Consider the following 18,607-nt stretch of genomic DNA (forward strand, 5'->3'; position numbering starts at 1 on the left):
TTGCTGAACATTGTTATTATTAATAAAGTTAGACTGAGCTGTTTCTAATGATAAGTATTTGTAGGTCCACACAGTATTGTTGAAATCAATTCATTAAATACTTTAAGGAAGGATTTTGGTCGATTATAAATATACTTTAATTGCTAGAATGTACAGGTGTTTGGTTCAAAGACACAAAGTACTTTTTAAATCATTCTGAAGTGTTCAGCCTATTCTACTTTTAGCTTCACCACTATTGAAATTTTTCTCCCTAATCTTTACCAGGGACCTAATAATCAGATCTTATGCCCCATGTGGTACTTGGCTTATTGTAGGCACTTATATTTATTTGCTGGATGAAACAATGAATGAATAAATTGAGTGGCTTGTTTTTAGTGCTACTGCAAATGAAATACTCCTTTGAATTTTTGAATTCCTTTCTCTTTCATGACTCTTCTGATTCTCTGACCTATTTCTTTTTGGTTTCCTTGGCTCTTCCTTTTCCCACTCAAAGGTAAACAAACATTCTCAGGATTTCTCCCTTGGCTATCTTTCTTTTATAGCTCTGCATGATCTTGAATGATCTATTAGGACTCTTCCTGAGTTTTGACCCATACTTTTTCTTTTTTTTAAGATTTTATTTATTTTATTTGACAGAGAGAGCAAGCAACAGCAGGGGGAGTGGCAGGCAGAGGGAGAGGGAGAAGCAGGCTCCCTGCCCTGATGCGGGGCTCCATCCCAGGACCCTGGGATCATAACCCAAGCCAAAGGCAGATGCTTAATCTACTGAGCCACCCAGGCTCCCCTTGACCCATACTTTTAACCATCTATAGGTCTTAATCTCCTGTATGTGCCCTAAGTATTATATAAATATAACACGTTTAAAATGAAAGTTACTATACATCTATTAGAATGGCTACAATTACCAACAAAATCTGACAATACTAAGTGTAGACAGAGCATAGAGCAACAGGAAGTCTTATACATTGCTGACGGAATACTTTGCAGTTTGGCAGTTCTTTATAAAATGTGAAGCATACAGTTGCCATATTATCCATCAGTCCTACTTCTAAATATTTACCCGAGACAAATGAAAACTTATATTTACACAAAAACCTGTATGTGAATATTATAACAGATTTATTCATAACTGCACTAAACTGGAAACAACCTAAATGTCCTTCAACTAATGAATGGATAAACTGTGGAATATCTATGCAATAGATTACTACTCAACAATAAGAAGGAATAAATTATCAATATATGCCAACAGTATGGGTCTCACAAATACACTATGCTAAATAAAACAAGCCAATTTAAGACTATATACTGTTATTATTCCATTTATGTGAAATTCAGGAAAAGTTAGAACTGTGAAGATAGAGAACCAATCAGTGGTTACCAGGTATTAAGGGTGGGAGAGGGGTTAATAGGAGCAGCATGACCAGGTTTTTTTAGGGGGCATGGAGCTGTTCTGTATCTTGATTGTGATAGTTTTATGCCTGTGCATTTGTCATATTCATAGAACTTTATAACAAAAGAGTGATTTTTTTTTCTGTATATAAATTTAAAAATGGGGACGCCTGGATGGCTAAGTCGGTTAAGCATCTGCCTTATGCTCAGCTCATGATCCCAGGGTCCTGGGATCAAGTCCCGCATCGGGCTCATTGCTTAGCAGGGGGCCCGCTTCTCCCTCTGCCTGCCTTGCTCTCTCTCTTTTCCTCTCTCTCTCTGACAAATAAATAAAATCTTTAAAAAAAATAAAGCAATTCACTGTTTTCATCTCAAAAACAAGCAATCAGACAAAACCATCTCTCTGATACTCCATCTTTATTCCCTGTCTTGGCTTATTTTGTTGCCGAACTGAAATAGATCAAGCTAAAAACCATGGAGTTATCCTAAACTACTTTTTTTTCTTCTCCACACATTCCTTACATTTATTTGGTCTCTAATTCTTATTCAATCAATTTCTGCAATGTTTCTGAAATCAGCCAGTCTTCTCCATTTCCAGTGTAGCTGCTAATTTAATTTAGTTCAGGTCTTCATCATCAAAGTTCGAAACAATCTTCTCTTTAATTTTTTAAATTGTTATTAGGTCAAGTCCAAATTTCTCAGCCTGATTGCAGGAACCATATGTGTTCTTAGTTACCTTTCTAGCTTTATCTCCTGCCCTTTCTCCCACAAGTCTTCTTGTTTAGGCACATTTAATCTCTTACTGTTTTGTGTTTATTCCAGTCTTCTGCAAGAGCTCTTTGCCTTTGCATATATTCCCTCTGCTTGAAATGCTTATTCCTTCCCGATTTTTCCTTTTCACCCTCTTCCCTGACAAATTTTTGCTCAACTGTCAGAGCTCCCTAAGACACAGTTAGTTACTGTGTCTTCTGTGCTCTCACGGGATTTAATGCATATGTTTTAGTGTACTTTTCTACTTAGAGTGTAATTTGCCAGTTCATTAGTCTATCTTCAACATCAGAGGTGGCAGATAAATGCCAGCCTTTCCTTTTCTTCTGTTTACTTCGTAAGTGTTAATTGATCACAACATTCTCTCTGGTTTCTAAAAGTAAAATTATATTATTTTAAATGTAAAATGTTATGTAAAATATTATAAATGTACTTGTAAGAATATGTTTATATAAATGTTAACTTTTCAAATACATTTATAATAAAACTACTTAAAAATAAAGTATACAAGGATTTCACTATTTTAAAAGAAGTAATTATACCCTCATTTGCAAATTAGTATTGCAGTCCTGACTGAAGTCATGACCCATGCAACCTTACTTATGAAGACAGCACCTTAAGTAAGTGAAAGAAGCCAGACCCCCCAAAATATTTGAGGGATGCTTATTGAAGTCTAATACCAAATTCCATTGAAAATAAGATACTTCATTCTGGCTATCTTTTGATCTTGCCAGGAGCTGTAATTTAGAAGTTTTTTACCCAGCTATTTCATGATTGAGTATATCCTGGCTGACAGTGATTTTAAGATGCATCCCACTTCAGAAAGGTGAAAACACCAGGCATTGGGCAGTGCCTCTTAAAATCAGTGAAGTTAGGGTAATGACTTTATCTGTGTTTAGACCAAAATCTATTATTTGTTTGATAGTTTAGTCCAAAAATGTTTGGTCACTTTGCTCTAATTTTGATATGGGAATGAGGGAATGTATCTTTGTACATACTTTTCAGAATTGATTTTGTTAGTCTATTTAAGCAGTAAGCGTGAACTTAGTTCTCCTAATAAACATCTCATGTTGTTTTGAGAATTATCAGTATCTGTTTTCTTCTCTCCTAACCTTAAGATGCCATGGCTAGTCCAGGGAAAGATAACTATAGAATGAAAAGTTACAAGAATAAAGCCCTAAATCCCCAAGAGATGCGTAGACGAAGAGAAGAAGAAGGAATACAGCTTCGAAAACAAAAAAGGGAAGAACAGGTAGGTGTTTTAAAATATTTAAATCTGTTTAACACAGAAACATCATTATATAGATTTTAGAAGTTACATTATTACTGCTTATTTTTAGATAACTTAAAATGAAAAAGTGTTTTTAAGAAATTGAATATAAATAAATCTATTCTTTATTAGACTCCAGGAATAATTCATGAATCAGAATCCTGTTCTATTTTTAATCACTGAGAGGAACAGCTTTTCTGTTTTATTGATAGATCTTTTATGTTAATTATATTTTATCCCAGTTTTAAGAAATTTTTACTCTTGAACCTATTTAGATCACTTCCCTTTGTCATTGTAAAATTTCCTCCCCCCAAAAACATCGTATTCATTTGTTGCTTTGTGGTTTTCATAGGTCTTGCTCCTAAGTTAATTACAGTCCTCTTCCTATGCTACTCATACTATTCCTTCTATAGTCTCATCAGCCAGCTAGCTCTCTTAGCCTTCTCCATTTTGAACTTTGTATATGTGACATAAGGAATAGAAAAATTGTTTAAAAGAGTGCATCTCAACATTTTTCACTCCAAGACATGCTCAAATTTAGAAGTATTTATAATTAAGAGGGTATAGTCCTCACAGCATGAATTAAAAACTAAGGTGTAGAAAGGATAAAGGATAAATGATAAAAGTAGAGAAAGGCCTGTTTTAGAAATATGATTTGTCATCTCCCTATCTATAGTATCTAGCACAGTCCTTATTTTATTATAGTAGGGACTCAAAAAAAAATCTGTTGAATGAATGATTAGAAAGAACTGTATACAGGTTGAAGAACAGTATTTCTTTAGCTATCAAAAAGAATATACCAGATTTTTTTCTTTTCTATTTTGATATAGGAAATGTATCCATAAATCTCCCTCAGTGACCTCACTATGCTTCATTCCTTTTTTTTATTTTTATTTTTATTCATTCCTGAAATAAAAAGGATAGGGCCATATTTCCTCAGAGTTGTTCTCTATTCCTTATTAATCTGATATGAGTTTGTTAATATACTACAATATTTCTCCCATGTAACTAATTTGCTTTTTAATGAAGATTTTCTTGGAAAAATTCTTAGACATCTTAGACATCTTAGACATATACCAGTGTGAGCATATGTGCTTTTCCAAATGCTATAAAACATAAATGTGTACTCCACCTATGAGGCCGGCCATGGGTAAAAGACCTGAGATTAAGAATGACCCAAAGCAGTCTGCAGGTAAGAGCTAACCAAGCCAGGAGAGTTTAACTTCTCAAAGATAATTTAGGTCTTCATGGAATAGTGATTGAGAAATACTAAATATTTAGAATTTTAAATGATCAGTTTGTTTTGTTCACTTAAATGAAAAGTATAATTCTATGGGAATTCAGTGTTTTATGGAAAGCCCAGTGGATAAAGTGATTTCTCTTTATTACAGTTGTTCAAACGCAGAAATGTCTCTTTGCCCAGAAATGATGAATCTATGCTAGAAAGTCCTATCCAGGATCCGGATATCAGTTCCACTGTACCCATTCCAGAGGTAGATATTACAAAAGCGTATTTCAAATTATACTTCAACAATGTTTCAGAGATAGAGGGTATAGCAACAATTATTCACGTAAAATATTTAAATGATGAATTATATTTTCTATGTTTTAGGAGGAAGTTATCACCACAGATATGGTTCAGATGATTTTTTCTAACAATGCTGATCAACAGCTAACAGCAACACAGAAATTTAGAAAGCTGCTTTCTAAAGGCAAGAATTATTTTCAATATGCTTATTTGATATTAAAAGATTCTATAATAGAGATTTATTAGGTATTTTTTATTTTAAGACACTTTCATTGTCAGTAAGTCAGTAGGTCTTAATTTTTCTTTAAAATATACTTGTAAGTAAGATCTATTTTTTATAAAGTTTATTTATTTATTTATTTTAAGTAGGCTCCATGTCCAATGTGGGGCTTGAACTCACAACCCTGAGATCAAGAGTCACATGCTCTACTGACTGAGCCAGCCAGGGAACCCTAAAGGAAGTCTTTTTTATCCTTTTTGTTACATAAATAGGGAACACTAACAGAGAAGTTCCTGGAGAACCGCAAGAGCATACTTTTTGTTGAAGCCAAGGGAGAAGGAAGAGTTGTTGATACTTAGATTGCCAGTAGCTGAAATATCTTGGTTTTAATTTTGAATATCTTTGTTTTAAAATTTCCTAGAGATTTTATGATCCTCAAAAGCCCTCTGCATTTTATGAAAATTTATGAAGAATCCTACAGTCCAATAGCATTTCTGTGAATAATGAATGGTACGCTGACAGCATAGAATATCATTTGGCTGAGAACCATTAGATAATGGTTGATAGGGAAGGCGACATCCCTGGAAAGTGGGGTATGCTTATATAGGATTAGGGGGTCAGTTGGTGTTTTGTGTATTAGACGGAAATACTCCATGTTGTCAAGATGACCTTCTAAATAGCCTTCAACTTACAATATTTAAATATTTGTGTAGGAAATATTTACTAATTTTTCTTACTATGATTAATGAAAAAGAATTTGCTTTCCAGTAAACATTGCAATTATGAGAACATTTATTTACTTCAGTTAAATGCACCTAAGGCTTTTAAATTTGGTCAGTGAAACCTAGGAAAGAGTTATTTCGGGCATCTTGTTAATTGACAGAGGGACCAGGTTATTGTCTTTTTGTGTCTGTGTAATGACTTAATTCTTTTTTAATTTTTAGAACCTAATCCACCAATTGATCAGGTTATACAGAAACCAGGAGTTGTACAGAGATTTGTGAAATTTCTTGAAAGAAATGAAAATTGTACTTTACAGGTGCGTTCTAAAGTTTTCTTTCTTAATCTGTTTCCAGAAATAACATATAATTAAATTTTCTAGTGAAATTCTACAATACTAAATATATTATAAGCATTCAGGAAATACTTGGCAATTAAAGGAAAAGGTAGTACCACCTGTCTTGCCTTAGTCATGTTTGCGATGCTAGTTTTTTCTAGGGACTGTTATTTCATTAAAACGATTTTGAGAAAACCATATAAAATCATTTGTAATGTTAATAAAAATTTTGTAGTTGTCAACTTTTAATAACTTTTTCGTTTTAGAAAACCTCAAATTAGGGGCGCCTGGGTGACGCAGTCGTTAAGCGTCTGCCTTCGGCTCAGGGCGTGATCCTGGTGTTCTGGGATCGAACCCCGCATCAGGCTCTTCTGCTGGGAGCCTGCTTCTTCCTCTCCCACTCCCCCTGCTTGTGTTCCCTCTCTCGCTGGCTGTCTCTCTCTGTCAAATAAATAAAATCTTTAAAAAAAAAATACAAAAACCTCAAATTAAAATGTTAATGGGTACGTTTTTTTTTCGGCTCTCAGCTAATTAGGGTTGTAACTTTTTAGTATAAACTCTTTTACCTTTTAAAACATTTTTATCTGATTGATTAGCTCTTTTTTTTAAAAAAAGTGAAATCAGTAAAATCTACTAAAAATGTGACCAAAGTTAGGTTTGTCGAAATGAGCATTGCTTCTCAGTTATACTGCAGTGACTGTTGTAATATGTCTTCCAAATAATTGGCTGCTAATAGTAAATTACTGAAGTTTGTAAATATTTTACTGTTTTTTTAAGAAAGATTGCTTTTCCTGATTTCATTGCCATATATATTCTTAAGTAGGAATACAGTGTGGAGTTACATCTATCAGGAATTACACAAGACCTACACCTAGTTTATCAGCGCTATTGTCAGTAATGAAAGATTGTTACTGGTATTTGGGTAATAGTTGTTGAAATTACAACTTAGAATAGTGTTGCAGTTAATTGAGTAATTTGGGAAAGCTCCTCACATTTTAGATAATAAGCAAAGGAATGTGTTGCATACGTGAATATTACCTATCATAAATTTTATGCTGAAAAATTTTGAGAGTGTTTACAATAAGGATGTCAGGAAAAAGCCACTTTGTGTTATATATAATAATACTGTCCATTAGTTTTCAAAGTCCTTAGGTGTTAGCTCTGTAAGGACTAGAGGTCATGACTTCTGGTCCATTTGCTTTATATTTAAGCCTCAAGTTCAGACTAAAACCCAAGCCTCCTGATATTTAGTTTATTATTTGGCTTCTTAATTCTAAATGAATGAAAGAGGAAATTAGTAAATATGAATAAATAAAATTGAGTGTTAGTTTAAGCCATACATTGTGTATAAGGTATTATTTTACAAAATTAAAATATTGTCCCTCTCTGCAGAAATTCTTCACTCTGTGGGGAAGACAAACGTAAACAGATCTGTGATGCCATAGCATGCTTAGTGCTGTAACAGAACTATAAACAAAGTGCTTTAGGAGCACAGACAGTGTAATAACTCATCTGTGTAGGGGAAGTTGAAGAAGACTTCACAAATGTAGTATTATGTGGCTAGTTGTGAGGATGAACCTTTTCAGGATGAACCTGAAGAAAGGAAAATTAATATCAGTTGTGAGAACAGCATGTGCAAAAAGCATAGAGTATTCAAGAAGAACATTGGGGACTTCGGCATTTATTAATCACTGCAGTTAAAACTTAATGAAATTCAACAGTGTGGTCTTGGGATAACTATAGCATTGCCGTATTACCCACGTTCATATGAAAGATGCTAGTTCAGATTTGGTCTGTCAAAGAGGTCTCCAACTGGGGGCCTACAGGCCATATTGGCCTACAAACAAGTTTTGTTTGTCCTGCATATGTTTTAAAAATGTGAATTAGATATTGGCCTTTAAAATATTGGAGAAATTCATATGAAAATCTAGATTTTTGGCTTCTGTTGACAAATCAGAGGAGTTGGCATTACTGCCACACAGTAAAGATCTAGTGGGGCTGAATAGGAGTTGTGCCCCCTGCTTTTTAGAAAGTTACTTCTTTTTTTTCCTTTCTTTTTAGAAAAATCATAGTCATGTTCTCTAGTTTGCTGCAGTTCCCCACTTACTCATATCACTCCTTTTATTGTTAATTATGTTTTGTCAGCTTGTGAATTCACCACTCTTCTCTAATGCTTTCTCCTGGGGATACCTAGGAGAATTTTATGGTGTAACCTTTTAATTGTCCTTTAGTTTGTTTCTTTATAATTGGTTAGTACTATGGTCTTTTTCTTTTTTTTCAACATAAATTCCTCCCTTAAAAATTTAGTCTTACACATAATAGTAACTGCTTTTCGTGCCTTTCAGTAATGCTTTTGGATGTGTTTTTATTTTATTAATCATAGTGATATGTACCTTTCATGTGAAAAGTTGTCTGTACCAAATATTTTTAAAGTTATAGTCACTCCTTAGTTTGCCTGTGGATTCGTAGATCATTTTCAGTAATTTGCTAGTTATTGTTTGGGAGCCATGGGTTGAATTTTCTGTTTCTTCTGTTACAAATCCATCATATTTAGATATATCTAAATTTAAGTAGAATTGATATGAGTGACTTTTCAGAGGTTCTGCTGCTTACAGGAATACAAGTCCTGCCTGTGGCTCTGCTAATAGTGAACTCTTTGACTTTGAGCAGATCATCTAAGTCTCTGGACTTCTAATTTTCTTAATTTCTTAAATGAGGAGGCTGAAACTAGATGATTCATCCCCAAGGAAACAAAAGTACCTTTTAGGATTCTAGGTTCCATTAATGTACTATTGCTCTATTAAGTAGTGTCTCATTTATTTTTGAACTGCTTGCTTTAGGACACCTGGCTCTCTAAATAGTAAGCATTAGGAGTTCTGTGAAATATAATTTCAGAGGTGTTCATTTATTGTTCATGATTTTGAAAAGTTTCATTATATGCTTCTCAGTTTTTATTTTTCCAAATTGAGTCCTTTTTTTAAAACTGAGGGTTTTTTTTTTTTTTTTGGAGTTTGCAGAAGGATTTCTTTTTTTTTTTTTTTCTAGTTTACTTCATTCTGAATTTCTTTTTTTTTTAATTTTTTTTTATTATATTATGCTAGTCACCATACAGTACATCCCTGGTTTCTGATGTAAAGTTCGATGATTCATTAGTTGCATATAACACCCAGTGCACCATGCAATATGTGCCCTCCTTACTACCCATCACCAGTCTACCTCATTCCCCCACCCCCCTCCCCTCTGAAGCCCTCAGTTTGTTTCTCAGAGTCCATAGTCTGTCATGCTTCATTCCCCCTTCTGATTACCCCACCTTTCTTTATCCCTTTCTTCCCCTACCGATCTTCCTAGTTTTTTTTTTTTTTTTTTTTTTTTTTTTATGATTTTTTATTATATTATGTTAGTCACCATACAGTACATCCCCGGTTTCCGATGTAAGGCTCGATGATTCATTAGTTGTGTATAACACCCAGTGCACCATGCAATACGTGCCCTCCTTACTACCCATCACCGGTCTATCCCATTCCCCCACCCCCCTCCCCTCTGAAAAAACTGAGGGTTTTTATTTATGAAATATGATTAATCTTATTAATCATAAATCAGTCTTTCAGGCTTATACAACTAACTTTACTCCTGCTATTCTTCCCTTTCTTTCTAACATTTCTTTGATACTTTCATTTATTCTACCTTTGTTTTTCCTTAGTTTGAAGCTGCATGGGCATTAACTAATATAGCATCTGGAACTTTTCTGCATACCAAGGTAGTGATTGAAACTGGGGCTGTTCCAATTTTTATCAAACTTCTTAATTCAGAGCATGAAGATGTGCAAGAGCAGGTATGTTTCTAATTAGAATGGTTATATTTACTAGATTTTAATGTTCTCTTGAGAGTTGCATGTGCATTACATTTATTAAAATATTAATTTCTCTTCCGTGTCAGATTAGAAGGAAGCCAGAATGAACTGTCTCAGGCATAATCCTGGGTTCTCTGTAAGTGTGATCTCAGATATCAGAAATTACTACTCCTGCTTTTAAAGAGCATACTGAGACTCAGAAAAGTTAGTAATTTACCCAAAGTCACAGTGAATGGCTGAACCAAGTTTTAAACCTGGGCTGGTCTGACTCCTTATTCTTTGCATGTACATATATTATTTTGTTGTTTCTTTTTAAAATATCACATTATTTTTAATGGAACTGTTTATAATAGACATTATAAATTCTCAGAGTTGTTATAAGAGGGAAAATTTAATCACATATACTTTGTACCAACGAAAGAAAATAAAATGTTTTGGTATTTTTGTTTTGAACTATTCTTATGGCAAATTGATCTGTTGCTCTACCATTCTATTCATCTGTTTAGTTATATATATATATACATGTGTGTGTATATACACACACACACTTTCCCCCTCCCCCCACTTAATTAATATTGGGAGCCTTTTCTAATGGCATTAATTATTCTTCCAAGAAACTTTTACTGATTACTCATTATCTAGTCAGGTATGAATGATAATTTGTTATCTTTTCCTCTTATTATTTATTAGAGTTATTTCTAGCTTATTAATATTACGATGAACATCATTATCAATCTATGTGTATCTTGATTATTTCATTAGGAAAAATGACTTAACCCTGGTAAAAGAAAAATTTTTCAAGTTTTTATTATGTATTTCAATGTTGACCTCCAAAGAAGTTATATATACTAATTTCCCCACCAACAGAATATTAGACTTCACAGGGTGAAAAATGTCAGTACTTCATAAGATTTTTCTTAAGGTGGCTCTGTGGCTTAGTTGGTTAAGGCGCCTGTCTTGTAAAAGATTTTTCTTAAAAAATAGAAAATAAACTAGGGTTAGAGTAGATGTTGAAAATATTAACTCATGTTTTAAATGTTAAAATTTTCCCAATTAAAAAAAGTAACTTGTGTCTACTTTTGCACTTATTTGAAACATTTGAAGTGAGAATATAATGAAATGATAATTTGCATTTGCATTATTTGTTACTTAATTGAAATTTAATGTGAATAATTTGATCTTCTACTTTAATTATTTAAAAAATTATAATGAACCTGGACTAATTCTAAACTTATTTTCAGAGATCAATCCAAGCTAATTCTTGTAGTAGCTTGACTTCACTTTTCTTTATCTTGTCTCTCCTTCCGTTCTTTTACAAATTAGTCCCTTCTCAGTGAGTGGATTCCTTGGCATAGGAGCAAACCTCTAGTATAGGTAATTGCAAAATTCACTAAATTATATTTTGTCTCTCCGTGTAGATTCGGAGTAGACAGACTGTCTCTTTGTTGAACAAAATAAACATTTCACTAGTATGTAATGAAAAAATTTTAATACCCCATCCTTCAGTTGGTTAAAAATATTAGTAAATGGTACTTTTTAACTTTCTTTACTGTCCTGCTAGCATGTTTTAGCTTTTCTTTAACATCTTGGAAACTATTACTTTGTTCATTTTGTACTAAAATCTCATTCTTAAGAGAGAGCATCTTATTTAAGATATTGTAACAGTATTTTTTTCTCATTTTTCTAAGGCCGTTTGGGCACTTGGTAATATTGCTGGTGACAATGCAGAATGCAGAGATTTTGTTTTGAATTGTGAGATACTTCCACCTCTTTTAGAGTAAGTACTTCATCACAATTAAATTAATACTAGTTTTAGAAAATAAAACTATATTCTATACTATATTTCTACATGCACAGTTATGTTCTTCAGTGATGCTTATAAATTTGGTATCTTCAAGAGCAATCGCTTAAAAGTAAGTAAAGCAAAAAAAAAATTTCCAATTTTCTCATTTCTGTCTTTTATATTTTCTTAAGCCATACTTAACAGTGTTTATTGTGTACTTGATGCTTACTGTGCTGAAATAATAATTCTACAAAATTAAGGATATGTAGTAGTTTTAGTACAATAAAAATTTAAGTTTTACTAAAGAAGGGAATCCTTAGTACATGAACAGATGATGTATTTAGGATATCAGTTTTTATATTTGATGTTGAAATGTTCAGAGAACAAATATCATAAGAGATTTTTCTTTCAGAATTAGAATTAAATGAGTTATCTAGTAGTTTCTTTTTCAAATACCTTACATACTTCTTAAAAAAGCAATTACTCTATAATGTAAGGACCTTTACAGAAATTACATAAAATTATTAGGAATGTAGATTCCTTTATTCATCTTGGTTATCATTCAGTAAGAGGATCTTTTTTTTTAGGCTAGATGCCACTGGCAAGTGGTGAAAAGAAAAAAATGGAGGAGATGGTAAAAAGGAAAAATTTTATCATTCCTGTGGTATTAGCCATCCTCTCCAAGCTGAAGAATTGAAAGGAAGTTTGCAAAAGATATTTTATTCTTTTAGAGAGAATAACTTTCCACGGACGGAGTGATTTCACAGCATTTCACTCAACTAACATTGAATATTTAACTATGTGCAGGCCACTGAACCGCTTGCTATAATGTCATTAACTTTGGGCTTATTCAAAGTTAATGTTCCAAAGTATGTGAGAATTTAGCTGAGCTATAACGGAAAATACTGATTTAGAGTTCAATATCAGAATTATTTTGAAATTCATATTATTAAAAGTATTTCTTGAATTTTCAATTTGAGATTTTTCTGGCCTGATTATATAGTTCATAGATTCACCGAGCACTTTGTTTCCTTTTACTTTTGCTTTTTGTCTCATTTTCTTATTTGTTAATATCGCAAGTTGGTCATGGTTTCTGAAATAGTAAGTAAGCATTTCTTAGTTCTAATTCCTTTAAATGTTCTAAAGAGCTTTTAATCATGACCAAAGAAACCAAACTAAAAAATAAAGCTCTAATGGAGAAAAAGTACCTAGCTATGTAGTGCCAGTTATAAATATAATAAATTTCAGAAAATGAATAGGCTTAAACAGAAAGTTTGAAAGTTTCATTAAATTGAGAAAAGTAGTAAAAAAGAAATTATGTCAACTTAGCTACCAGATGCTCTCACTTTAGTTGGGCAAAAGGAAGAGAGTTACTGGCTTTTATTAAGATTATGGATTACCTGTTGTTCACATTGAAATTCACATTTTAGTTATTAAGTAAATGCACAACTTCTATTAATATATGGTTTTATCAATTCAGTTTGAGTGAATTTTAATTTGTTTCATTCTACTTCATTTGATTTGCAGTAAACGTAAGTCTCTCAGCAAATGTAAATCTTCCACTACTGTGGATTTCATATACTGACACATTTGTTATTTTAATTTAATTTGATTTTAATTTATATAATAACCTCATTAATACAGATAAAGAAGAGTAGTATACAACACACCTTGGCCAACTATAGGCCTCAAGCCAAATCTGGCCTGCGTCCGTTTTGTAAATTAAGTTTTATTGGAACACAGTCGCTCCCCTTTGCTCACTTAATGCTACGGTTGCTTTCATGCTACATCAGCAGAGTTGAACAGTTGCTGCCAAGAAACACCTGCAAAGCCTAAAATATTTACTGAAAAAGTTTCTCAACCCCTGATACAGAAAGTCAGTGTAATTATTTTATTTCTAAATGAGTTATGGTTTTAGGAGGCTTTAAAGACTATAGGAAAACCTGTAGAGCAGATTTTTTTTGTATATGGTAAAATATACATAACAAAATTTATCATTTTAATTATTTTAAAATGCACAGTTCACTGGCATTAAACAGTATTTTGTACCTATCACCACTGTCTAGTTCCAGAACTTTTAACACTCCAAACAGAAACCCCAATACCTATTAAGCTGTCATGTCCCATTTTCTCCTGGCCCCAGCTCTTGGAAACCACTAATCTGCTGTCTATGGATTTGCCTATTCTGGATATTTCATATAAATGGAATCATATGTTGTGTGACCTTTTGTATCTGGCTTCTTTCACTGAGCATATTGTTTTCAAGGTTCATCTATACTATAACATGTATCAGTACGTCATTATTAAGGCCTAATAACATTCTGTTGTATGGATGTACCACATTTTATTCACCCATTCATCAGTTGATGGTCATTTATTTTCCATCTGTTGATTACATAGTATTCCTCTGAACATTCATATACAAGATTTTGTTTGAACAATAGTTTTTAATTCTTTTTAGGTATATACCAATGAATAGAATTACTGAGTCATATGGTAACTCTATCTTTAACTTTTTGGGAACCACCAAACTATTTTCCATAGCAGCAGCACCATTTTACATTCCCACCAGCAATGTATGAGAGTTTCACTTTTCCCACATTCTCATCAGCACTTGTTAATATGTTATTCTGATTTAAGCCACCCTAGTAAGTGTGAGGTGTTATCTCATTTTGCTTTGATTTATATTGAACATCTTTTCATAGGTTTGTTGGCTATGTCTATATCTTCTTTGGAGAAATGTCTGTTAAGTCTTTTGAATAATTTTTAATTCAGTTACTTGTCCTTTGTTGCTGTGTTGTAAGAATTCTTCATATATTCTGAATACATTCTTATCAGATTAATGATTTACAAATTTTTTTTTTGCATTTTCTGGGTTGTCTTCACTCTTGATATTGTCCATTGAGTCACAAAAGTTTTTAATTTTGATGACATCCAATTTATATATTTTTTTCCTTTTGTTGCTTATGCTTTTGGTATTGTATGTGAGAAACCATTGCCAAATCTAAGGTCGTGAATATTTGCCCTTATGTTTTCATCAAAGAGCCTTCGTCGAAGAGTCTTATAGTCTTAGCGCTTACATTTGCATCTTTGATGCATTTTGAGTTAATTTTTTTATATGATGCGAGGGCATTTGCTTATCACAGCATAATTTGTTGAAAAGAGTATTCTTTCCTTATTGAATGGTACCATATTGTTTTGATTACAGTAGCTTCGTGGTAAATTTTGAAATCAGAACATGTGAGTCCTTCAGTTTTCTTTTTTTGGTCAAGATTGTTTTAGCTATTAGGGTGCCTGGGAAGCTCAGTCAGTTAAGTGTCCGACTCTTGATTTCAGCTCAGGTCATGATGTCATGGGTTTTGAAATCGAGCCTTGTGTCGGGCTGTGTGCTCAGTGCGAGTCTGCTTGAGATTCTTTCCCTCTCTCTCCCTCGCCTTCCCCTTCTGCCCCTCCCCCTGCTGTGCGTGCTGTCTCTCTTTCTCTCAAATAAATAAATCTTTTTAAAAAATCCTTTAAAAAAAAGATTGTTTTAGCTATTCAGGGCTCCTTGCAATTCCATATGAATTAGTTTTCAGTGTACAGAATTGGTTAAATTTATTCCTAAGTATTTTATTCTTTTTGATGCTATTTTAGATGAAATTTTTTTTGACTTGTTCATTGGTAATGTATAGACATACAGTTGGCTTTTGTGTTTTAATCTTGTAGCCTGCACCTTTGTTGAATTCATTTATTAGCACTAGTGGGGCTTTGTTATGGATTTTGTTGGATTTCTCTATCCAAGATCATGTCATCTGTGAATAGTAATAGTTTCAGTTACTGGTTTCTAATTTGGATGCCTTTATTCCTTTTCCTACCTAATTGCTCTGGCTAGAGCTTCTAGTACAGTGTTGCATAACAGGGCAAAAGAAGGTTTGTTCTGTTTGTTTCTGATCTTGAGTGAAAGCTTTTACTCTCACCATTGAGTATGTTGTTAGCTGTGAATTTTTCATAAATGTTCTTTATCATGTTGAGGTAGTTTGCTCCTACTCCTAGTTTGTTGAGTGTTTTTATTATGAAAGAGTNNNGGGTTCTGTTAAATGCTTTTTTTGCATCAGTTGACAGGATCACATGGTTTTTGGGGTTCTTTTTCCCTTCATTCTGTTAATATGTATTATATTATTTATTATTTGTACATTGAATTATCTTTGCCTTCCTGGGGTAAATTCCATTAGGTCATAGTATATAACCCTTTTAATATGTTGCTTGATTCAATTTCCTAGAATTCTGTTGAAGATTTTTGCCATGTGCATTTATTAGAAATACTGGTCTGTACTTGTGATGTCTTTGGCTTTGGTATTGGGGTAATGCTGGCTCATAAAACAGGTTAGGAAATGTTCTCTTCTATCTCTTGGGAGAGGTTGAGAAGGATTCAGTTCTTCTCATGTTTGGTAGAATTTACCAGTGAAGCCATCTTGTGCTGGACTCTTCTTTATTGTGAGGTTTTTGATTATTGATCAATATCTTTAATCATTGTAGGCCTATTCAGATTTTCTGTGTCTTTGTGAATCAGTTTGGTAGTTTTTGTGTTTCTAGTTGTTCATTTCTTCTGGGTTATTCAATTTGTTGGCTTACTATTGCTCATAGTATTCTTTTATATTTATATTCTTATTTCTAGAAGATCAGTAGTAACAGCCCCACTTTAATTCTTTTTTTTTTTGAAGATTTTATTTATTTATTTATTTATTTATTTATTTATTTATTTATTTAAGAGAGAGAAAACGCACGTGTGTACCTGTGCTTATTCCGGGGGTGGGAGAGGGTAACAGAAGGAAAGGGACAAGCAGACTGAATGCAGAGCCCAATGTGGGGCTCAACCCCATGACCCCACAATCATGACCGGAGCCAAAATCAAGAGTCAGACGCTCAACCAACTGAGTCACCCAGGTGCCTGCCCCTCCCCACTTCCATTCTTAATTTTGAGTCCCTTTTCCTTTGTCAGTCTAAGTAAAGGTGTTAATTTTGTTAATTTTTTTCCCCAAAGAATCAACTTTTGGTTTAGTTCATTTTCTCTAGTGTTTTTCTATTCTTTATTTCATTTACTCTTCTGCTCTTTATTATTTCCTTCCTTCTGCTAGCTTTTGGTTTAGTTTGCTCTAATTTCTGTAGTTTCTTAAGATGGAAGTTTGAGCTATTGATTTGAGATCTTCTTTCCTTAATGTAGGTTTCTACAGCTATAAATTTTTCTCTGAGCATTGCTTTCACTGTATCCCATTAAGTTTAAATATGTTTGTTTTCATTTTCATTTATTTTAAAATATTTCCTAATTTCCTCATTTTTGGGGGTGTTTTTTGTTTTTACCCATTGGTTAGGAGTATGTTTTTTTAATTCCCACATATTTGTGAATGTTCCAGTTTTTCTTCCGTTAGTGATTTTTAGTTTCATGGTGGTCAGAGAAGATACTTTGTGTGATTTCAGTCTTTTAAAATATATCAGATTTGCTCTATGATCTAATATACAATATATCCTGGAGAATGTTTAATGTGCACTTGAGAATATATATTCTCCTGTTACTGAGTTGAATGTTGTATAGGTGTCTTTTATATTTAGTTGGTTTATAGCATTGTTGAAGTCCTCTTTTTCTTCTTACTGATATTCTATCTAGGTATTCTGTCCATTACTAAAAACAGTGTATTAAAGTTTCTAACTATGATTGTACAGTTGTTTTTCTCCCTTCAGGTCTGTCAATTTTTGATTTGTATTTTTGCTGTGTTGTTACATCTTCTAAGTTTATGAGTGTTAGAGCTTCGTGATGGGTTGACTTTTTTATCAATATATAATGTTCCTCTTTGTCTTTTAAAATAATTTTTGACTTGAAGTCTATTTGTCTGATACTACTGTAACTACCCCTGGCTCTCTTTGGGTTATTATTTGCATGGAATGTCTTTTTCCATCCTTTCACTTTCAGCCTATTTGTCTTCATATCTAAAGTGAGTATCTTGTAGGGGTGCCTGGGTGGCTCCGTCGGTTAAGCATCTGACTACTGGTTTCAGCTCAGGTCATAATCTCATGGGTAGTGAGATTGAGCCCCATGTGGGGCTCCGTGCTCAACGGGGAATCTGCTTGAGATTCTTTCCCTTTCTCTCTACCCCTTCCCTGCTCTTGCACATGCTCTCTCCCTCTCTCTAAAATATATAGATCTTTAGGAAAAAGTAAAGTGAGTATCTTGTAGAGTGCATTATAGATGGCTCATAGATTGTTGTTTGTTTATCTTGGGGTTTTTAAAAAATGTGTTCTGCCAGTCACTGCCTTTAATTAAAAAATTTGATCCATTTACATTCAGTAGAAATACTGACAAGGAAGGACTTCTGCCATTTTGTTGGTTTCTGTATGTTTTATTTCCTTTTTGTTTCTTAATTCCTTATTGCCTTCTTTTGTGTTTGATTTTTTGGGGTAAGATATGGTATTGATTCCCTTCTCATTTCCTTTTTCTGTATATTTTTTAGTTATTTTCTTAATGATCAGTCCCAGGAGTACAGTTAACATCTTAAACTTGCAGTAACCTTGTTTGAATTAAAACCAATTTAGTTGCAATATTATGAAAAAAATCTACTCCTGTATATCTCTGTCCTATCCCTAGTTTAAGTTTTGGCAAAAATAACATTATACGTTGTATGCCAATTAAAATAGATCTATAATTATTGTTTTATGTATTTGTCTTTTAAGTCATATAGAAAAAAAGAAAAATTACAAATTGAAATTA

At 33.0% G+C, this 18,607-nt stretch overlaps 1 protein-coding gene across 2 annotated transcripts in view; it reads left to right on the plus strand.

Annotated features, from left to right (window-relative positions):
• The window catches only part of KPNA5 (karyopherin subunit alpha 5), a 46,152-nt gene that overhangs the window by 2,191 nt on the left and 25,354 nt on the right, over positions 1-18,607 (plus strand). Inside the window, exons 2-7 of one of the 2 annotated variants that reach the window (XM_008691179.2) lie at positions 3,279-3,412; positions 4,822-4,923; positions 5,043-5,142; positions 6,123-6,217; positions 9,936-10,067; positions 11,774-11,862. In XM_008691179.2, the coding sequence (XP_008689401.1) occupies positions 3,279-3,412; positions 4,822-4,923; positions 5,043-5,142; positions 6,123-6,217; positions 9,936-10,067; positions 11,774-11,862 (652 nt within the window). The remainder of the gene's footprint in view (positions 1-3,278; positions 3,413-4,821; positions 4,924-5,042; positions 5,143-6,122; positions 6,218-9,935; positions 10,068-11,773; positions 11,863-18,607) is intronic. The other variant, XM_040627687.1, reaches the window with a different exon arrangement.

The sequence above is a fragment of the Ursus maritimus genome, unplaced genomic scaffold, assembly GCF_017311325.1.
Source record: "Ursus maritimus isolate PB19 unplaced genomic scaffold, ASM1731132v1 scaffold_13, whole genome shotgun sequence".
NCBI lineage: Eukaryota > Metazoa > Chordata > Mammalia > Carnivora > Ursidae > Ursus > Ursus maritimus.